The 24,147-nt window shown below is 35.8% G+C and overlaps 1 protein-coding gene across 1 annotated transcript in view; it reads right to left on the bottom strand.

Annotated features, from left to right (window-relative positions):
- The window catches only part of ABCA13 (ATP binding cassette subfamily A member 13), a 172,476-nt gene that overhangs the window by 116,943 nt on the left and 31,386 nt on the right, over positions 1 to 24,147 (bottom strand). The window contains exons 11-19 of the mRNA XM_074542293.1: positions 23,613 to 23,689; positions 23,267 to 23,388; positions 20,558 to 20,752; positions 18,595 to 18,759; positions 12,869 to 13,046; positions 10,541 to 10,680; positions 7,483 to 7,596; positions 6,778 to 6,868; positions 930 to 1,106 (exon numbers count right to left, since the gene is read on the bottom strand). Coding sequence (XP_074398394.1) covers positions 930 to 1,106; positions 6,778 to 6,868; positions 7,483 to 7,596; positions 10,541 to 10,680; positions 12,869 to 13,046; positions 18,595 to 18,759; positions 20,558 to 20,752; positions 23,267 to 23,388; positions 23,613 to 23,689 — 1,259 coding nt within the window. The remainder of the gene's footprint in view (positions 1 to 929; positions 1,107 to 6,777; positions 6,869 to 7,482; positions 7,597 to 10,540; positions 10,681 to 12,868; positions 13,047 to 18,594; positions 18,760 to 20,557; positions 20,753 to 23,266; positions 23,389 to 23,612; positions 23,690 to 24,147) is intronic.

The following is a 24,147-nucleotide window of genomic DNA, read 5'->3' as shown; positions in this document are numbered from 1 at the left end:
TCTGTCTGTTTCTTTCCTTAAGGAGACAAATAGTTTGCCTTCTCCAAGGTACTCTGAACAATTTTCCTTGTCTCAAGGTATAGCCTGTTTGTTTCATATTGATAGAAGGTGGAAATTGCCAGGGCACTGTGCAGATCACAAAACAAGCATGAGATTCCAGACTGAACGGTTTGCTTCTTAACAAGTGCTTTCTCATGTCTTCTGTTATACACTTACAAGCATAAGGGGGACAAAAAACCCAAAAAAACAGAGGGAAAATGTTATGGAACAGTTTTTATAGACTTAAGGGGGCCTCTGTTTTGGAAATACTACATGCAATCTACAGTATTTTCTGCAAGACAAGAGGATATGTTAAGGGATAAGGATTCTTGCCTTTTAAAATCTGTTGTAAAATTAATTGATTCTCAGCAATAAGCATATAATGCAGGAAAAAGAGAAAAATGTAATCCTAAGGAAGAAAATAATTCCTTAAGAATTTATTTACTCTGAATAAACAAGCAAATTTCTCTGAGGGGTTGGTTTAAGAGTAAATCTTAAAAAATTCCCTTCCTTTCCTCCTTTTTGAAAAGTCAAGAATAAAAAAAAATATTTTGAAAGGACGTAAACTAGATAACTTTGGCATCTTGTTAAGTTTTCTCAGTATTCCACATTTTCTTATCTTTTTCTTCTTTAAATATTTATCACCATTCTTTTAAACATTTTGATACAAATAAGATTCATTCATTTGGCCATTCCACAGTTAAAACAATATAATTAGTCTTTCCAGCTTACATTACAGCATTCAAATGTGCTTTATGTTGACTGTATTATATGTGATTTAATGTGTTCTTTGAAACTGTGCAACCTTTACCTACCTTATCAATAAACACAGACAACAAATACAAAGTCTGAAATTTTCTGTAAAAACACATTTCACATAAGGTACTTACTAGCCAAAAGATTATTTTCCTGCATGAGTTCATGAGCCTTCTCCTCCAATTTCTCTATAGAGTCAAAAGGTTGGAAACGGTCCAGTAACACACAAGAAGAGATATTTACAACAAGCTGTGTCAACAGGTCAATCTGTTTACTTGCTGAGCTGTTAAGCATCTTGTTTGTCATAGTTTCTAAGATGAGGGAACAAATTGAACTTGCTTAGTTTTAATGATCAGAACAGAAAGGTGTGTTGCCACTTGCACATCCTATAAGAGTAAATCCTCATTGTAGTTAAGAAAAAAAAAATTTAAAAGACAGAAATTTTAGTGTGAACTTGTGGAAGTGTAGCTCATATTTCAGTGGCTTTTACAAGGCCTCAGCTACTCTTTCCTTCCATTTCAGAGGAATAAAAATGTAACAAATTCTAGCAAAGTTCTAAAAAGAGCCCACACCCTTGAACCATTTCTTATGTTGCCATAACTACTTCCACAAATACAAGGGAATTGCTGTACTTCAGATATCATAATACATATTAATCTCTCATTTAGCAACATAATATTCAGTTCTTTTCTCCTTGATACTGTGAATATTTCAAAAATCATGCTAAATAGAGCATAAGCATTTTGACAGGAGTCCTAGATTTAAAAGAATCTGAAAAAAAGCCTAATAATCCCTTCATTTTTACTTTAACTATGCATCCAGGAGGAACAAATACCTCAATCAAAACCTGATTTCTAAAAAACTCAACCTTTGGAGGAATTCAGATCTTCATCCATTGGTAGAAAATGTAGGGATTATGCTATATCCTTATGTTTGAGAGAATAATCAGTAGGATAGCATGAGCTAGAAACAGGCTATCTAGATTTAATAAAACATCTGAATTTCTCAGGTAATAAACAAGGCTATAAAACATTCAACACAATTTTCAATCTTAAATTTTTCAACACTCACTTGACGATATAATCTTTTAAAAAGGATAGGTGATGACCTCCTATGATAAGAGTGGTGACAGACAAATCCTGGATCATAGACATTACTCAGCATCAGCGCAGGAAATATTACAATGGGAAGGAAGATAAGTGGAAAATGTATGAAGCAGTCTGAAGAAGAAGCATGATTAACAGTGAGAAGGGTAAAGTGCACAAGGAGAAAAAGCAGAGGAACTGACAGTCTAGAATTCAAAAGATAGGCAAACAACAACAAGGTGAATTCATAGGTTGAGAGAAACCAGAACAGAATAGAGACAATAAATGTCTTATTTATGGCTATCCTTGAGGAGGACAAGAAAGGAAACACCCATGCTGCCTCTTTTTTTTTTTTCAGCATTAGAGAGAAGAGAATATTCCTAACATTAAGCCTGAATGGCAGGGTTTTCATATACATTTTTATAGATGTGCATGTATTTATACAGAACCCTATATGCATTATTTTGTATGAAGAGAAGCTGAGAGGGTTGGGGTTGCTCAACCTGGAGAATAGAAAGATCCAGACAGATCTCATAGCACCTTCCAGATCTTATTGTGGCCTGAAGGGATCCTACAATAAAGCTGGGGACAGACTTTTTACAGGGGCATATACTAGTAGGACAATAGGGAATGGCTTTAGACTGTAAGAGAGTAGGTTTAGATTGGAACAGGTTGACCAGAGAAGCTGTGAATGCCCCAAGCCTGGAAATGTTCAAGGCAAGGCTGGATGGGGCTCTGATCAACCTGGTCCAGCAGAAGGTGGCCCGTGGCAGAGGGATGGGAACTACATCATCCTTAAGGTCCCCTCCTACTGAAAGCATTCTATCATTGAGTGATATATACACGCACAAGACCTTAATTTGAAATCAATAATTAGCTAAGAAAAGCTTCTCTCATGAGTTAAATTGTTGAATATTTCAGCATAAGAAGTAACATCTATATTGCTGTTGGCTTGGAGTGTGGTATGCATAAATATATGTGGAAAAAATGTTCTCTTAATGTACTTCTGTTCTCCATCATAGAAATAACATATGAACATATGAAAAAAATGCAATCTACATGAGTGTTTAAAAATCAAGATCTATAGAGTTGAAGACCTTGTTTTTCCCATTTATAAATGTAGCAATTATGAAAGAAAAAGTTGGCAAATCTGTGTTCACTATTATCTTCATATTTCATTAAAACATGAAGTCAGCCCTCATCCTTCACTCAGCTTGTTTAACCTATCATTAAGTAACTGGGAGAAAATACAAATGGTTTATGTAAAACCATTGGGTAGAAGTGCTGTTTAAGTAAAAATAAAAAGTTGCTGGAAGAATAAATTAGATTAAATCAGTAATAAATATATTTTGGTCAGAAATTAGAAGAAAGTTTCTAGGTATCAGAAGATTTGGGTGACAGTGTTTTCAGTGATGGCACTACAGCTATTTGTTCCCTGCCTTATAGATGCCCACAAAACTATATCATTACAATGAGGGCAGCAGAGGGGTAGCACAAAGGAGAGCTGCTGGTTTTGGTCTTGTTTTTTACTGCCCTGGCTGTTATACACAGTGTCACATGTTTCCCTCTGTAAGGAGAGCCCTTGATAGTGAAAAAAGAAAATTCGTATCTGGAAGAAATCACAGAAGATGGACAAGAGAGAGACTCAGCAACTAAGAATTTAAAAGAGGAGCTTGCAGAACAAATGCCTCCCAATCTTTCCTGAGGGTTTCTAAGGACTGTGCCCAGCAAGGAGCTCACAAGTGCTAGTGGGTCAGGGTTTATATAAGATCAGTAGGAAATTATTCCAAGTTGCTGGGCTGTGAAGCAAGCATAGAGAAAAACAATTGCCTTGCCCACATACAGCTAGCTTAGAAAGTAAAGGGATTAAAAAGAAAAACACAAGCTTTTTAGCCTTCAGCCTAAATAGTTACCTTGCTCCACCTGAGTAAATATGACACAGTACTTCTTCTAAACAGTTTTAGAAATTGATAACCTTGCAAGGTCTTGCAATATGATGATTTTATAGAGACAGTGGAAGAGGTCTACATCTATCCACTCTGTCCATGACACTTCACAGCAGGAGTAGCACAGAAAAAAACATCGCTAAGTCTGTTAACAATTTTTGTATCATTGTAGAGAAATAAAAAATTATACCAAGACAAGCACTTTGTATTTGAGGATAATTAAAAGTATGTGAGTATAGATGTGATAAAAGAAGATATTTGCTTTAGTTAGAAGACATAATCACAGAGATCAGGAGATTTTAGAAAGCTGGAGCTTTGGATGAAAATTAAAAAGATTGTGAGTGGTAAAACCATTAACATGGATATATTCAAGGCTTTAATTGGATGCAAGCAAGGTAATTACAGGACTGAACAGCTGATGCAATATAAGATTAATGAAAAGTTTAAAAAACAAACATAAGAACAGGTTTACAGTTAAGTTAGACATGATTATGGTCCAATAAAATAAACAAAGAGTACACAAGCTAAGATAGAAATAAGAGTGCATATCATTTTTCAATAAGTAAAACAACCAAATGAATCTATACAAAGAGGCATAATAAATGCAGAGGAGTGCTCTGGTGCTTTGGAGAGATCAGTTTCACAGAGGCATAAATGCTCTTGTGATCTATAGCCCCTATTGATTTTCAGTTTTTATATGATGCTAATTTTACCAACTGTAGTCCCTTAAAATAAGGAAATCCTAGTTTCACAAGCCACTCAAACCATGCTTTGTCTTGACCATCCAAACTATTAACCATTTATTACATATAATTAAATGTCCTTAGTTCTGTTTAAAAGCTATAGCTTGAGAAAAACAGGTACAGATTTCTTTGATGTTGCCTGCATCAGTGAAGATGGATCTGATCATTCCAGAGATCATGATATCTAGTTAATGAATATTGTTTGTCCATAACCTGTCATGCAGTTCTCATTGTTAGGTCCACACAACAAAATCCAGCTATTACTCAACAAATAGATTTAGATAGCTATGTTTCCAGCACTCCCTGAATCTTAAGAGACTTGCTCTTTCCTCCATACTATCTTTCCAACATTGTGATTGTGTGAGCTTGGTTTTTAGCTGTATTATGATCCATCTTCACCTCAAGTGGTGAGCTGGGCCCAACCCAGACTAGCCGGCCATTCACTGGTCAAGAAAATCATCTGAAGACAAAGCAGATTTCAATTTGAGTTCCTTGCCTAAGCAGGACACAGAGCCCAGATTCTTTCCAGTTTGAATTCCAGATGCTGTTTGCCATTTTTCTTACTGAAAGAGTGCACAGGAAGTCCCAGTCTTCAAAGAAAGCCTTCAAACTAAGGCCAATTTCTACTAAATCTCACAAGCTGTCTGCTAAAGAAAAGCCACACCAACTCACACCAACTATGACTGCACCAGCTGAGGGCAGTAGTACAAGTTAAGACTGAGAGCACACTTCATTTACAAGCTCTCAGGAGCCTCCATGGATTTTGTCCATCTCCTGCCTAGAGGCAGATTCCGAAAACCACTAAAATTGTATTTCAGGTGCATTTATTTATTTTAGCTGTAGGCTTAACTCTTTGACTGTAAAGCAGAATTAATGACTTACATTTCTGTAAAGTCAATTTTTTCAAAGCAACGAGGGTCACGAAGTTCCTCTGTGGGGGTGCCTGAGAGCGCATCACTGCCCTCCTCCAGAAAGTGACTGGAACAGATTTCTGATTGGCTCATTATGATCTTAACAGGCACTGACCTGAAACTACACAGATCTGTCCTTTCTACCACAATCTTCCTCTGGGAAATACTCTGCTGCCTTTGTCTGTGATGTCACACTGTCTGTTATTGCATTTTATCCCACTTTTGTCTCTTTCTGATTCTCAAAAGCATGAACTTTTCTCAAATGACCCTGGAATCTACTTCAGTACAGAGTTTTCCTTCTGGAACATGCTGGCGAGCGTTTTAATGATTGTGCACCTACCTTACTAAAACCTGGATATACTGAATTTTTTCAGTTATCAAATTCTTATAAAATCATTAAGTAACATAAATTTACAGCATAATCCTTTCTCTTCTCCTACCTAAATCCTCAAATATCCCAAATTAGTCACAATAATAATTCCCCTTCTCCATTTGGAACCATCCCCCTTGGGCTATCTAGCTAACCCTGGAGGGTCTCTGTTTGCCTGCCAGGGGTCACTACCAATGCAGAAAGGGAGCAGCCAGGGATGGCTGTGCCCAGGGGGAGACTGCCAGGCAGATCAGTGAACCAGGGCCACTACTTTCCCACCAGAGCTGTACAGAGCTGGCACGGGGCCTGGTCCTGCTCCAGGCTGCAGCTCCCACCATTTCACAGCCGCTTGTGGACCTGGGCCCACACTGCTTCCCACGGGATGGTGTTCTGCCCTCAGCATCGTTCCCATCCCCAGGGCTGGGACTGACCCATGTTGCTTCCTACTGACAGCGCAGCTCCCTGGTTATAACCCTCTCTCAGGCTTTTCTGAGGCTCAAGGACACCCCACACAACTGATTCTGAATAAACGGAAAGTATAAATACAGAGTGGTTTTGATCAAACACACTGTATCCAATCTCATTTTCTATTTATTTGCTTCAAAATTTACTACAAAAATATACTTCTACCTAATGGAACTGTGGCTACTGTGGCCTTTTAAGCATGGATGATATGTTTGAGATTCTCCCATGACACTTTTCCACTTCTGACTTGTTACCAATATTGTTTCAATATTTGAAATTCAAATTATCCAGTCATGCAAAAGAAAACAGACAATTACATTTGAGACTAACTCAAGAGGGTAAAGTCTCTTATTACTTTACTCAAGTATCAGTGATGTAAGTAAAATATTCAATTTCAAATAAATGAAGTTCTAAGTTGAGGTCTAACAAGGCTAACCATTAATTGTACTTTCAGATACGCACCATATGCTTTCATTTTTTTGAGGAGTTTTTCCATGTTGATATCCAAATTACTTTCTATGAAATGCTTTACAAAATTGTTTTGCTGTGCTTCCTGAAATGAAAAGTGATAGATGTTACCTCAGGCTTTTCTTCTCTAAGAAAATACAAAATATACATATGTATTAATGCTCAATTCCATTACCAAGATCTCCTGCATGACACTGCAGAAGTCATTTGGCTTGTCCATGTCTTTCCCGCTTAACAGTTTAACATCACACATTTCAAAAAAATGGCAGGGAGGCAGGGAAGAGATTTAGGAGAGGTGGCAGAGGAAGGCACAGATATGTACAATGGAAAAACCTCAGTAAGAAGAATGCTTTTCTTTTACAGTCCATATTTCCCTCATCAGATTTTTTCAGCAGTTTCACATCTTCCTGGCAAAAATAAGCAATGAACAAACAAGTACCAACACCATTTTATTTCCCCTGTTTTTCATTGATACTGGAGCAATACTGGAGATAGTGAGGCAACATTGTTTTTAAGTATTTTCATGTCAGAAGTTTCTCAGCATCAGTTTCTAGGTTCATAACAAAGCAAATCTGCCTCTTTTTCAGCTCTTTTAAAATCTGAAGTCACATATATGGGTGGCTTTGCATGTATAGAAATACAGTCTAGATCAAAGTGCAAAAAGTTGGAAAATTGAAAGATCTCCCACAGTTCACCAACCTGCAGTCGTGAGACTGTGAGGACATTTCCACTGCTTTTGAAAACCTCAGACATTCTAAGCCATGTCTCAGAATAACTCTTCAAGCTTTCCACAAAACCAAAAGTGAAATTAGCCTAGGGAAAAAAAAAATAGAAACAAATGAAGTGAAAGATGTGCACAGTAAATTTTAAGAAACAGAAAAAAGTGGCATGCTTTAGATCTTGTGCAACTCCTTTCCATTCCATTTTGATAGTCAGCAGTAAGAATATCCATGTTTTATTTTTTTTACCTAAGAAATTAAACATATTTTTTTCTATACCAAGCAAATGAAAGTATTCCTGTGCTCTGTATTTTTCCTACCTGAAGTATCAACAAGGACTTCTTTATCTTATGGTGTCTCTTTCGTAGAGAGTATCATGGGGGTGGTTGAGAAAGACAGAAAAAATAAATAAAGTTGGGACATATTGAAAAGAAAGCCTCTCAGTTGTGGGTCTTTTATTCAAACTAGTTTGACTGAGTACATAATAAAACTGAAATTTGGAAGCACAGTTTGGACAATAAATATAACTGATCAATCAATCTCTTTCAAAATACTCTCACAGGGAAAGACTTGAGTAAAGCAAAATATTTTCTGGCGCAGTCAAACACAGGTTACAATTTCTCTCTTAGTAAACAACCAGCAATTTTTTTCCAGCCTGTTTTAAACAGATCATAAGTATACTCAAGACTAGAAAATATTCTTTTTGTTTAAATTGGTGTTATCAGTCACAGAAGTGCATTTAAGAACAATCCAGCAGAGTTGTTATGATAAAAATTGTGACATTTTCCAGCAAAGAGTGTCTGCAGTGAGTTGTAAACTCCAATTTGGGACCACGCTTTTTGCAATAATTCCTGCTGAAAGTATACAATTTCTACCATAGTATCTTAAGTGCCTTTTTCAAAATCTCACTCTTAGCACAACATGAGAAAACAATTTCTGATGGCTCTTTCTTCCTCTTTGCAACACAGAACACTCTAAAGAGACCTTGCACGTAATTTTGTTTACTAGAAAGATATTATGCATTCAACTTCTATGAGAATCCCTATTCCACTTTAAAGTGTGATCATTCATAATGATTAAGGACAAAGTGATCCTAAATGTTAAACCAAATCCTGCTGTCAAGTAGACTGAATAAGTTCTTCTGATCAGAAGTAACACAGAAACCTCAGGAATGAAATCCCCAGACCAGGCACAATGGTGACAAGATCAAGGAGACCAGGAAGGCTACAAGGGTGGCAAACAGGCAGTCTGGGAGATTCCTTTTTCCCAGGATAGAGCAATTAGTTTTAACACCAGAACACAAGGAGATCAAACTTTCAGACACCACTAGAAACTAGTATACCAAGCAGCTTGTAAGGTCTGGACTTAGTATCAGTAGAGCTTAATCCTTCTTAACTTGAGTCTGTATTGCACAAAGGAATATTTATTATATTATTATTATTATTATTATTATTTCACTTAAAAGTAGTTTTGCTTTTTCATTCATCCATTGAATGTAGGCATTTGGGAAGTTCTTGTGTCAGAAGCCTTCCCCACACAGAACACTTTGGATAATTTCTTATCGAAGCAGCAGTAAAAAATAAAGTCCTACAACTTACCAAAGTGAACAATAAGCAGTTTCCAGGTAAAGACAATGTCCGGCCAAGAATTTCAAAAGTACTCAAGGATTAAATAGCTGAACTACTCACTGTAGTGTAACCTCCTGATTAAAATTCTCTTGTTATGAGGGAAGTGGAAAATAACAAATGCAAAGTTATGATGCTACTAATGCAGACCAATAATTCTGAAATCTAAGAAAGTTTTAAGAGTGGAGGTTTAGCATATTAATTGGCAAAATAATGTGGAAATATTTTAAGTGGAATATTCCAAATGTCATTGTAACATAGAATATAAGTTCAAAAATATAAGTAATATTTATCATTTTTTATAACTCAATTTTTACAGAATTTCCATCTAGAAACATCAAGAATAGCTTTATTTTTAACTGACTAGAAATTTTAGATTAATTATACTGTGCTACAGAGCGATAACTGATATTCCCCAAATTAAGTGATTTAACTGCAAAGCATGACATTACTCAATCCTTTTTTACAATTCAGAGCAGAAACTATAAAGCTACATAGTATCCGCTATCTACAATGGGGGTTTTGGCTTAGTTTTTTGCTATAATTTTAAAACACAATTCATAATACCACAAAGTTTTCAATTTAAAGAGAATATAGTTACCACCACATTTAAAGTTTTATGGTCCTTTTGTGTGCCACTTACAAGCAGCAATTTCTTTTTTCCAAATTTCCATTCTTACAATAATTAATATTGCAGGTTACAAGTCATGTATTTAGAAGATGAATGCAAAATTTTCAGAGAAATCTAAAACAAGTCATAAACCCTTCTCTTACAGAAGTGCCTCTAAGCTAGGCATGAAGAAACATGTCATTGTCAACAACCCCACTCAAGAAAGCAAATCAACCACAGCAGAACTGCAGAGATAGTACAACTCCTGAATGCCATTATCAGCGTCCGCACTTACAGCACCTCAGTTATGACCGGTCACTCAACTACTGGTGTTAGAAACAATCAGTGAGGATGAACTACTGATTACTTAAGTTTTTTTCTTTTTAATTCAGCTCAATGACTCCCTAAGAACAGGCTTTAATTTTTTTTTATGCAGCCCCATTGCAGTACCCATGATAAGAAAATGTTAAAGGCAAAAGCTTCCCTAGAATATGTGCACCCTACACCTTGATTCAGCACACTAACCTGTTCTTTTTAATCTTTCTATACGTGCTTCAAAGGACTTTGAGCAAAAGTCTGCTTTTCACACTGAGTTTGAACCACTGTAACAAGTAGGATAAAAGTTAAGAGAAGCATTAAGTTTAAAGCTGGAAACAGGTAAGGGCTCAGGGGGCAGGTTGGATCTATTTTTCTGAAAGGCAATTATCCAATTGCTTCTGCCTACCCTGGAAGAAGTGGACCTTTAAAACAAATTGCAAAGACAAAATCAATACATAGAAATTGTGACATTTTTTGATACTCACCTTCTCCATCACCAGGTCAATCATGCTGATGTTTGAATTGTACAGTATCTTCCCATGTAATAAAGGTTTCAGGAAAGTCCATAGCAAAGCCCCATTAGGAGCCTGCAAAATCTCTTGATAAAGCTTCAAGCAAAAAGGAGCTGCAAAAACAAAGACAGATTCACATTTAAGATTGACATTTTTTTATTCAAATAAAAGCTCAAGTCTTAGAGTCTACCACAGCACCATGCCAAAAAACTGTTATGAGTGTTTTGGTAACAATACCATGCAACTGCCGCTAAGTAATCATTAAAGGTTCCTATAGAAATTGTTTAAACAAAATCTGTGATAGTGTTCAGGATGCAGAATTCTAAACACTGAATAGGAAAAAAAATAGAATCTAAAGAGTTCCTCACATTTCTGAAAAGCAGCCTGTGAATCCCATCTGTCCTAAGTGTTACATTAGTGCATTTTAGAGCAGAAGGACATATGCAAAACCTCTGCCCACGCAAGTGAATTCAGAGGGAAAAGTCACCTTAAAAGAGAAAAAAAATTCCTTCCACACCCTCCATTGCTCTGCAGCTTTAGATTCCTACATAAGAAAGAAGTAGGAATATACAAAACCCTTCAGAAATACAGACTTTCATATTTGTATAATCTTACAAGAACCTGCCAAAAACACAGGCAAAAAATTATCATGACACTCAACTTCTTGATTTGAAAAATCTAATCAATTTTCTTTTTCATTCCTTAATAAAAAAACATATTCCTACATCACATGGGGCTACTAATGCATTAGGGTGTATATCCGTCAGAACTAGGATCTAAGGAATACTTTCCATATATCCCACTGCATTTGTACTCACATGAAGGCAATGAGTTCCTATAAGAAACATTTAGATTTTTATGCCCAACTCATGTGTTTGGGGGTTTTATTATTTATTACAAGTGTTTTCAAAATATCCTGTTTCTAGTGCTCTGAAGAAATATTAAATAATATTAATGAACTCCTCAAGGAAGACAAATCTTTCTACATGATGGAAAACTAGGCCAAAACCATTTAAACTCCTGACAAAATTTAAAGAAAGAAGTGTCAGAAATGTTTCATCAAGTAACAGTTCTTTGCCCAAATTTTTACTTTCTTGAATGAAACAACCATTAGTAATCACGATCCTTGCTAAACAATAGTAAAGAATTAAGAGCCTAGAAGTTGGCCAGACATAAATGTCCATAGACTAAGGACACAGAAGACTTGCTAAACTGGGTTTGCTGTGATCTTCAGAAAGTCATTAAGAAGTGTTTGGCATATGCAAAAAACATATAAGTTAATCAGTGTGAAGCAGTATAAAACAAGTTTCTGTGGCTTCAATTTTTTAAATTTTCATTTTCCATTGCCCCATTTACAAATTAGTAAAATATGGGCAATAGTATTAATTCACTTATGGAAAAGCTGGAACTAACTGATGCCTTAAATATTGTAGAGTTCCATGATAAAAAGCACAGAAGAGCTGTGACAACTTGAAAAAAACAACCAAAAAAGACCGCTTCTGGCCTAAACACCTTTTGAAGAGACTAAGTTCCAAACAATCTCCATCCAGCTGACTTGATTCTTCCAACAGGAAAGAAAAGCAGAGCTGCCTGCTTACCACAACATGCCACACATGTAAGTGAAAAGGCCAAGGCAGAGCTCTGGCTCCCTCCCAAGGGTCCAGCCAAGCCAGGAGCAATTTCTGCCTGAAGAAACCAATAGATGACAGAGGCTTCCCTAGTGACACTCTATCACTGTATTCTTCTCTTGCACAGGGCCACCCGAGGCACTAACAAGGTTATTAACAATATTAAAATTAATCAGGGTGAGTCAAATGTGTATTGAGGAAAGGGAGCAAAGGTGAAACTATATGAGAGCTAAGGGATTTTTCTGAGCACTTGACAAACAGAGTAGGAATATCAACCATTAAAAAGCTCATTCTATCCAGAAGTTTTGTATATTTTACTGCTCAATAACACTACAGCTCTGTGTTCACTGAAGAAAGGTAAGCAGCAACAAAATTCTCAATCCTGTATCTCAAAGATATGTTTTTAATATGAAGTGCTTTAAAAATGTTAACGAAAATGTTTCAAAGACAGGAAAACTCTTATTTACTATTTGCAAAGATAGAAGAAACAGAATCTCTTCTGTCTCACCCATAATTATCTCATAGCCACTTATGTTTAATTGATCAACACTTTGTGCTCAAGATGACAGTGTCAACTGTGATGTCAGTGAGTACATATACATTTCCATTTAAGTGGAAAAAGCTACTCTTAACTCTGAATTCATACTGCAGCTTGTCAGATTTTTTTTCTTACTTGAGTCTTCAGGAATGCCATATTTTGCCATATTTTCCTCCAAAAGTCCCATGATTCTGGGCATGTCTATGAACAGGTTTGCATTGCTGAAAAATGAAGATTCTTCTTTACATACTGCCTTGATTACAGAATTCAGGGATCCAACAGCTGAACTTCTGAACTGCCCACCCTGCAAAAACTGGAACAAATGAACAAAAAACACAGATGAATCAAAGTTGCTTTAAGTAGCTTCAAGGAGTAGCCCTGGTGTTCTGTCAATATTGATGTCTAAGGAGATTGACAAAATTAGACTCTTGAAAGAGCCGGTTTGGATGAGGTCCTGCTGTGTTCATTTCTATTCTTCTGATCACCATTATTGTGAGGAAAGGTAATGTAGTTTTAATTGTCAGGATACTCAATGAAAGACAGCAGCATAATGTACCACTCTGAAACTAGAAAAACACTGTGTAGCAGTTACGCAGAAAAGGAATGAAAACATCAAGACAACTAGACAATAGATACCCTGATTCTAATGCCAGTTTTCACAAAATATGCTCCTCTGGTAGATTATTCCTGTGTCACAAAGGCAGCAGAAACAACCAAAGCCATTTTGCTATGAACATTTACAGTGAAGACAGTTGCTAATAAGAGAAAAAAATATTCAGATGCCCTAAAAGTCTATTTTTCAAGTACATCTTTTAACTTGTTAGATGTGCTTACAGTTTTTGCACATCTTGAGTCATACCAGCATTTATTATTGCCATTTGTTCATGACTAGCATACATCTAATGAGGAGAGAGAGCAATCTGACTGCTTTTATGGCTTAAGCACCATCATTCACCACATTCAAAAGCAAAGAAGAACAACAATAGTCTCATCCTCTGCGCAGCTCCACTTTTCAAATAATGGGCTTGGATTGTAAGTGATATCTCATGGAAGTCTGTACAGGTGCACAGCTCTAAGAGGACACAACTGCAAGGCATCTTGCTGCTGTGGTGCAAATGAAGAGTGCACTGGCTCGCCTCATACTCATTACTGCAGCAGATGCTTTTCAAGAAAGGCATAACTAGACTATCAGACATCATTTCAAGACTCCACAACTGGCAAGTAGAAAAAACACTGTGATATATCAAACACAGACATTCAGCTCAAGAAAAAAAATTAGCATTCTATTGCTGGAATTTTTTTAAACAGAAGAGTCAATTTTCAAAGTAATACAGCACTTTACATAAAGACATAATCACAGACAGTTTGGAAATTGCGCTGTTAGAAACAGTTTATCCTGATCAATGCATTTATTGAAGTGCCAGGTGCTTCTTTAGTAATCCTGGAGGAATATTAGTAAGTGCCTTCTAAAACTCAGTGTTAGCTGCTCCCAAAATCTTACTTTTAGCATACAGATTCAGCACAGAGAAAAGTAAATAAGTAATACCCATATTTCATAATAAAATCATCCACAGCCCTTGAATGAATCTGCTGGCATGGACTTCACTGGAGAAATAAACTTTATTTATGCACAATGCTGTATAAAATTGGTTATGAATCTTTATTAGTGACTATTTGCACTAGAGGGATAAATGAGGCTTATTTCAGTCAAAGAGCACAAACGTGCTAATTAATTCCAGTTCCAATCAAAATAATTTGAAATTGAAATAATGAATATTTATGCGGTAAGCTGCCACTAACAGGCTGAATCTACTTACTGTCTTTCAACTAAATATCCATTGACTCAAAAAAATATGTTTCTTAAAATTTGGCTTTGATAAAGTATGAGGAATATATAATATGGCTCCCACCAAAAAAAAAAAAAAAGAGCTATCTTTGATCTAGTTTAAACTGTATAAAGCAGGGCTGTAATCAAGGCTGATAAATCCAAACAACCAGCCTCTTCTACAAACTAATCAGTTAAGCAAGCCACTGTAACAAAGTCATGGAAGAGGAAGCTGGTGTGGAAGATTAAGAGGTTATCTGGAACTGGATTTTCAAATAGAGGCAAAAACCTCATAGCATAGGAGCATCTGACCTAACAGAACAGCTGTATGCCAAAAATTGTTATTAATATAAACAAATTCACATGGAATAGAAATACCAGTTATTCATAAAAAGAAACTTCAAAGTCATACTGGGCTACAGCTTGCACATAAATCTAAAATACATTCTGAATCATTACATTAGAGAGAAAGAAAGAGAGAAAAAAAATAATGCAAATTTCCTGGAAAACTACAAGGAGCTTAAAGAGAATTCAAAATTTGACGGAACCATAGGGCTAAAGGTAATAAATTCAGACAAATAGACAATCCTAATTCTTGGGAAAAACATAAACAAAGTCTTTTTCATCCTGAAATTGACAGAATCAGGGGAATAATAGCAAAATCGCTGATTTGATTAAACAGTTTTCAGAAGCCTATCAAATTTACTATTTATGGCACTATTTGAAAAGTAGAAAAATCATGTATACTCAAGAATGAGAAGTATAATGATCCAGAAAATAATAGATATCTGGTTCCGATGTTTATTAGACCAAGATATACAGTGAAATTTCAGGGGAGAACATTAAAGAGAAAAAATATTTGAGAAGTAAAATTTAATGCATTCTCAAGTTATCATGCCTGACCAACACAACATATTTATGTGGGAGGGCAGTTTCTTTCTCCACAAAATGTTACAAGCTGACTCCAGTTTAGGTGAACTCTAGCAACCAATTAATGCTCATGCTCCAGAAAATATTAATCATCAATTAATCCAACTGCTGAATAATAGTGGTGAAAAAAAATGGCATTAAGACAATACTGCAGGGAGCCTGTTAACAGAAAAGAAGGCACAGGATTACAAAGAAGTTGTTAGTGTTTTTCCTGTGAGCCCTGAAAGAAACATATTGCCTAAATTTGCCTTTCATTTAATATTGGAAGGCATTTCAGGAGAAAAGGAGATAAGAACCCAATATGGCAAAAAACCAAATGCCTAAATCAAAGCAAGTTGAATAGAAATATAACCAGTGCAAAATCTTATTTATCAACGGAAATCATGAGATGTTACTATAAAGTGGAGGTCACCTCAGTATATCACTCATCCTTAATCATCTAAGAGACAAAACTGTGCAGCTTATGAAAAAGTTGAATACGAGTTTAGGAAAGTTATTTTAGTAGGTATAGACAAGAATGAGCAGGCTACAAGAGTCATCAGTTGTAATTCCCCTCAAACAATGCACACATTTCTTCTTCCAGACTTTCAGGATTAGCCTTAAACCAGCATGCAAAAATAATGCTAGGCTGTCTTAAGCAACTGAGAGCCTGATAGAAAAAGCTAAAACAAAAAACAAATGCTAAAATAGGTCCTTGAACCTATCAAAACAGAAAAGGACTGCAACTGGCTTCCACACATATATGGACAAGCCAGAGAAGTTAAAAATGCTCCAGAACATTTTTGATACAAGAATAAACATAGTAGCTACAAATAAAACTAAGTAAGAATTGTGTTCATTTAAAACCCCAACAGATTGTTCTACAGTGATAGGTTCAACAGAGAATTTGTTCAAGATAGTGGAAGGATTACAGAGTGAGGCCACCTCTCACAATTAGCAGCATTTAGCAACTCAGGAAGTCCCCTGCAGCTTATCTGTTGATGAGTGACAAGCATCCAAAAAATTAGGTATGAAAATATAAGTGAATGATTTCAAACAGCAAAACACAAGCACAAATCATTGTTGAAACCAGCAGTGATTTTCTTCAGGGAGTTATCCATTCACTCAGTGTTTTTAACAGTAGAATCTGGCACCATATTCCAGTTAATGCTGATAGGTTTTACATCATCTTTTATTAAAATACATATACCTTTTCAATTCAACTTCACATTTTACAGCTATATTAAAGTTATTTCTGCCTTTACAGTTTTTCTTTCAGACAGAAATCCATGTAGATTAGTATGCATAGTTGACAATTCCTTTATTATCTCTTTCATTATAGAAGTATTTTTTTAAATTAACTTCAATGTCTTTCTGACAAAGGTCCACATATTTTACCCCAAAAACATTTACATTTTTTATCTGATAAGCTTTCAATGTCACTGAACTACTTTGCTCTTGGTAATCATGAAAACAAAAATCCATAAGGATGGACTCTTTTGGAAATTGAAGAAAACATTTAAAGAGGGAAGTGTGTAAGCAGTATACAAACTTCAGAAGAGCACTTACTCAATAGCACAAGTTTGGCCACCATAGAACAGAAGCAAAAAAAAAATCAATAATTAAAACTTACTGGAAAGTATAAAAAAAATCAATTTAAACAAAAAAAAAAGGAAACTTATACTTTTACTAGTCTTTGATTTTAAAAAATGTTATGGAGACAGAATAGCCCTGGAAATCAAAAATGTAACTTATTAATAAAACAAATAGGCACTGATTATTTTAATCTTCCACAAATTATTAGGTGATCAATAAGCCCCAGCAATTTCATAAGTAAAAGGGATTTAGAAAAATATTAGAAAATAAAGATTGTGTGAAAAAGAAATGATCAAAAAAGGTTAGAAGTAAAAAAGAACAAAACTTCCAAGGTTAAATCTATGGTAAATTATGGGATAATAGAAGTGGCCATCGAGCAAAGCTTAAAACTGTGAGAAGATGGCCCTCTGCTGTTCCATTTGTTCTTTTGCAAACTTTTTTTGAGCAGCAAAAAAGTTCATCAAATAAGGAACTGTGGGATTTTTCTCCATAAGGAATATTTCATTTATTGGAAGGAAAGTCTGACACAAATAGAGCTAGTTTAAGGAAAGCAGAAAAAAAGGCAAATGTCTGGTGAAAGTCACCATTAATTGCAGCAGCCAAAGAGCTACCTAAAAAAAGAGAGGTTCAAAACTGATAGATGCACCAGAACAACATTTTTCAACGTGTCTCTATCACACAAAATAGAAGATCTTGAAAAATGTATCACTAAGGGCAATAGTACGTAGGGCAGAGTTTACTCTGTACTCTAGCAATAAACCAGATTGCACCATCTATCACTGTGGGGTCTCTCAGAGGTTTGCAATTTTAAACCAGATTCAGTCCTCAGGTTTCCACAAAGGACAACAAACCCAAAAAGTAATGCCATGAGGGTCAGCATGTCTTCCTATGGAATTGGAACCTGCTTAGAGATAGAAATCTTTCTGATTATTCATGTAACACTAGATCCACCACCGTGCTAGCTGTGCATTCAGCAATGGCCCTAAAAGGCAGAGACAAAAGAAATACCCTCACTCACACCTCATGCCACTTTTTTTTAATGTCAAGCAGAACTATCACACAAACCCCTTAGGTGACATGGACAGAAACACAAGGCAGATAGAAGAACTGCATAGACTGCCTTGAACTCATATTCCTTAAAAAAGCAAAGATATTTCTTGTTAAAAAAGTAATGGTCTGCTCCCAAAAAAACAAACAAAAACACAGTATTAGCAGAAAATACCTGGCTAGCTATCCCCAAATCACTGATGATAGATAATGTTAGCCAGTTGACAAGCACTGAGGTAACTTAGACTAGAATCTCATAAATTAACAAAAAAGGAGATGACAGAAACAACACAACACTAGTTTTAGAATTACCAGACTGCTTGAAAGAGACCAAATGAATCTTCCTAGGGTTTGTGGACTCTTCTTAGCATTCCCTACTTTCTAGGAAATAATTTCTATTAGTGTGCCTCCTTACTAAGCACATATCCTTACCTAATCATCTCACAAGGGGAATTAATTTTGCATATTGAAATCCTACACATACCTGCTGCAATGCAGAGATGTCAAGCACACCAATATTTTGAATTCCTTGGAGGAACACTGGAAGCTTTTCCATGACATGTTGGACTTTATTGAGAAGTGAACTGATACTAGAAACCACATCCAGTAGCAGATTTAATACATTGCCTACCTCAGGTGGTATCTGGACCTTGGAAAAGAAGGAAAAAAAAACACAACGGGAAATTCCAGTTAGAAACAAATGCTAAGCTTTCAATGAAGCATGCAAAATTATTCAGTCTTTTTCCAAAACTGATAATAAAATGTTCCTACAAACCATGTTTAACAAAACTCCTTTTGATATAACTCCCTGGTTACTCTCAGATTAAGCTGAAGAGAAGTTCTCCGTAATTTACTGTTAGATCAGGCTTATGACAAAACAGAAATTAATATTCAGAAATCATGTTTACAACTGCCAAGTTGAAGAGAGCTTTCCAACCCAAGATGCTAATGGGACCTGCAACATTCTATCCTTTTAGAATTCAGTGAAAATAGAAACTTGTCCTTCACCACTTTAAAAATGTTCAATGCAATAATTTCATACTTTAAAAATAATTTGTAACTTAAATTTAGAAACCACTTTTATTGCTTAATATGACCCCTAAAGTAACTAACTTTCCTGCCACACTCTTCCTGTCTTTGAATTTTTCATGCTGAAAATAATTGTGTGCATTTTATCACCTACTTGACCTAAGTTCAATTGGCTGTTTGCTATTTCCACCATGCAAATTTGTCATTATGGATTTTCTCTCTGTTCCCTTTGCTTTTGGGGATTAGTTAGATGATATGATAATACAAATTGATTCATTGTTACCTGTCTGTGCAAAATAATAAAACCAGTATAATCTCATTATATAGTTTCAGTGCTCCCTGTGATTATCTATTTTATCCACCTTTGTCTTCCTACTATAATATCTATGCTTGATTTTCTCCTCAGCCTTACATAGTTAAGAGAAAAAATTGAAAGACACCCATTAAAAAAAATCTTGTTTTGCTAAAAAATTGTGAACTTCCATTATAATTTAAGATGAACTGACAACATTTTTTACTCTTTGTTAGAATTTGATTAGGTTTCTGTAGATCTCAGTAGAAACACTCATTGGAATAACCACTGGCTTATTTTATTCTATTTTTTTTCCCTAGGTTTGCAGACAATTCAGGAAGTAAAGTCTTTTCTTTCCCCTCAGGCATCTTTACCTACAGTGGGAAATTGTCTTATTTTTAAAATTCTTTACCTAATCTGCTCAACTGAGCATGCAGCAGCCAGAATAAAACATGAAACATCCAGAATACAATCAGAGTCCTATGGCTTTAGAACAAGCCATTCTTCCTCACAATGTTATAAGGATATTTCAGCTATTCATGTTCACATTTTAAGTTCTGTCAATCAATTACCCCCAAAAGAACTGAACTAAATGTCTTCTAACTATCCATTCAATAATTCTGCTCTTACAGATAAAACCAGAGTCTCACTGAATATCCACACTAGATTCCAGATTATCTATAGTTATACGGGTAACACAGTTGTGCTGTAGACATCCCCATCCACAGTGCTATGAATTCTTCCTAGAAAATAGTTTTGTCATTCTTGCGATGTGAGCAACTATGCTGGTTTTAGTTCAAATATTGACAGATCAGTCTTCCACTCTTACAAATAATGAAGTGGCTAATTGCATGAACTGCAAACTCTGCTAAAGATTATTAAAAATATGTCTTTGACCTCCTGTGTTTTCTGCAAAGCTTTTGTAATTAACTCCTCAGTGATAATTTTCCTGAAGATCATCTATCAGACCCATTTTTCAACTGTTCTATTTGGGGAGCCAAAAAAAGACAATAGATGCCATATGTCTTCTGTTTGCTTTCAAGGAGAAAGAACATCTGAAGAAAAAACATAATTATTAATCTATCTACCGGTATGTTTCATATTACCTTCCAATAAAACATCTTACCTTGTAAATGATGTGACGGACATTCAAATTTTGTATAATCAATACAAACATGGTATACAAGTCCAGTGCTGGTAAAGAGCATAATTCTTCCACTACCAGGGAAGTTCTATTGTTTTCAGGGAGCTTTAGCAGCAGGCTAAGTACTTCTTCATCACATCTTCCAGTTAAAGCTATCACAAAAGCCCTGTAAAGAACCTATCACAATATATGTGTATTAAAATTTTTTCTCTCTGAAATGCATCACCTTTTTTTATAGTCAATAAGGTGAAAATTTGTGTCACAGTAACATGATAATTTGCAGGCACCAACAGACAGGAAATAATAAACCATACAGCTTTATATCAGATTGCTATATTCCTACTTTATACTCCTTGTACATATAAAAAGATTAAGCATATTTGCTATAAGGATTTGCTTTCGTTTTTCACAGGTCAATCATTCATTCCTGAGCATTCATACCATAAGCAGGCATATTTACAATGCTGAGTATACTCCTTCTAGCAGATATACACCTCTGCTGCAGAAACACCTGAAGATCAAAGTGTGTGAATCACTAACATGAAACAATATGGTCCTTCCTTCTTTCAAAGGACACAAATTAACACATGGGGATGTCAATATGGCATAATGTCTGCTCTGAGCTGGCTCACATTTCTCAGTTAAACACTGCTTTAAAGTATTATTTAACAGCAGATAAAGGGACAAATGCCTAAGCAGACCCTGGGTGAGACTATAATAAAACATTCTTGGATAATGGTTTGAAGTGCTTGAAGCCCAGATATCTCAGGAGCTCTTAGCTACCCATTCTCAACAAGTCCAGAAAAATTACAAGTTTTGTAGGAGCCTGTAGTAGCCAAAGAAAAGGGCTCCATTGTACTGCTTAGGACAAAATCTGCCTCTACCACCTCCACTGAATGCATCTCTTGCTGCTAATAGTATTCAGTCAGGGAGAGGGTCTGCAAGACAGTCAGGATATGCAATTTAACTCTTTAATTCCTACCAACAATTTATTTTTCAACTTAATAATTAGATTTTTTTTTAATTTCATTCTGGAACAAAATTTTTCCTTTGTGATTCTACAAGGTTTTCTATGTATTTAAAGATTCACTTTTTTGTGTATGCATTCAAGGAACAGAATGCCAACATAATTCAGTGGGCAGTAAGATGATACTGATTTGGACTTCTTGCTGGGGAGGAAATTTGACTGTGATTCAATTGGAAATTTATTTCAAATGTGCCTCACATGTAAATCACCATTTCAGTGCAGTTTTAACACATTCTATGTTTTATCCCCTAGGTTAAGTTCCTCTAAATTTCCTTGCAGCTTTCTGAGTACCAGAGCTAATCCAAACTCCTACACTCAGTAAATGAATGCTTATAGTCTTCAGGTCACAGGTTTTAAGTGATTTCAAATCATTTCATCACTTGGCAAAGAGCATGGCCAGCACAAAACATTGGGGCAGAAATTGCGGGTAAATACAATAAGCACAAAAAATTCCCAGGGTTACTCTTACTGTTCCAGGGGAAAGCACAATAGTGGTATATAATCACAGAAATGCAGGGCTACAATGGGCCTATAGCTATCATTAGGTTATCAGACAGTGGCTTTATAGACAATAAACATAATGGGCATGCCTAAAATACAGCTCTAGAAAGCACTTCTGCAGCTTTCATAATTAGTAAGAGACACGGGCCCTTAATGCTCCAGTTGGACTGGGGGGGGTGGGAATTTAAGCACTAAGCAAACAAAAAATTCTGTATCATTATCCAAATGTGAGATGTGTGTATATATCTAAGCTCTGCATAAAACTGGCAAAAAGTAATAATGGAAAGTAATTTGACAATTCAGCCAATTAACATTATTATTCCAAAGGATCAAAGGTGCACTGAATCCCATTTAACTGAATTGCTTTCAGATGATTTCTCTCATTACCATTTAGTGGTATCACAATAACAAGCTAACAATAAAGGCAGTCACACTGCCACAGAAGCAGAAGAACAAATCATCTATAAGTAGTTATGATGGTCTGAAATGCCTTTTTAATGCTGCTCTTTTCACAAACAGAGCTTGCGGCAAGCAGAGCATCACTGACACCCAGTGGCTGCTTGACTGAGCTGATCAATTTTCACCAAATGTACCCCCAGCTCTTCAACAGACACTCACAGCAGAGAGAACCCGTTAGGCAGCTAGCATTTCTCATGATTTCAACTGGTCACTGGGATCACAGGAAAAAGCAATGGTCCTTTCCCTCAGAAAATTACTCAAAAGTCAACACCTCAAAGCGAAAGTAAAGCAATACAGTGGTAAGATAATGTAAGAACAGTGAGGAACAGACAAAGGAATTTTAAAAAAAATATACACATAAGACAACTCCATACCACAAGGAGCAGATCTGATAAGATACAAAATTTCTAGAAACCCTCATCTTTTCTACAATACCAAGAGAGCAAAGCATCAATTCTGCATCAGTACAAGAGGGTAAAACATTGTTGAAAGTAATGAAGCCGTGCCATTTAGACCAGCGGAATAGCACAACTATAAATTGATCCCTTAATGTATCACAATATTACTTTAAAGTCCTAAAACTCCTAAAGTATTTCATGTGGAATTATAAGATTCCACACAAACAAAATGGCTTGTTTTTCTTCAGCTGGCACACCATGCTGTAGATTAACCCACTAATTTGACACCTCTTTTTGATCTTTTACCTCTGAATGAGAGACACTGGCTTCCAAAAGGGTATTGACAGTTTCTTCAGAAATATTGACAGAAGAACCAATATCCAGCCTCAACCGAGTAATATTCTGCACAAAATCTTTGACTTTCACATCTGGAAGAGAAAAAAATAGTACCAACAGCACCAAATTTATTAATTAGATTTCCTACAGATTGTATCCTTTCAATTCAATTCACTGTGTGTGACAAAATTGCCTTATGTCAATAGTAGTAGTGTAGTAATAAATACTATCCCTTTGAAGTTGGAAAAACAAAGGAACAGTTATTGTCCTACAAAATTATATTAAAATAGCAAAAGTGAAGAAAACTGGAACCCACCATTCACAAGATTAAAATTGTTGAGGAAAGCTGCTGCTAAGTTCTCCGACAATTGTAGCTCCAAATTTTCAGTCACCCTGGAACGAGAGGCTTAGTGTCACAAGGTATCAGAACCAAGCCACTGGCATTTCGATGTATAAAGACAGACATGAACAGTGAAACAGGACTAAAAGAGGCAATAGGGTCCCACTGTGCTCTGTGTGCGCACAGTCAGCACCTCTACAGACGCTCTCATGCAGTATTTACACGGTGCAGTGGTCATCATATCTCATGCCTAAATGAGGCTGCATATGTAGAGATACAAATGTGCAACTCTACATATATACATATGTAGAGATAGATTCCCATAATGGCTAAGGGCCCTAGCAAACAGCAGCTTACAGAAAAGGACAGGTCGAGCAATATCTCACTTCCATGTTTCTCACTGAACACACAATTTTAAAACCTAGAGATACAAATCACTGCAGTTCAGAACAGAAATCTATCTATCTAACTATAATTTAAATAATAAAGTGTGTGCACACATTAAATATGG

Source organism: Zonotrichia albicollis, chromosome 1 (genome assembly GCF_047830755.1).
Source record: "Zonotrichia albicollis isolate bZonAlb1 chromosome 1, bZonAlb1.hap1, whole genome shotgun sequence".
Taxonomy (NCBI): Eukaryota; Metazoa; Chordata; class Aves; order Passeriformes; family Passerellidae; genus Zonotrichia; species Zonotrichia albicollis.
This window is presented reverse-complemented; position numbering and strand designations above follow the sequence as displayed.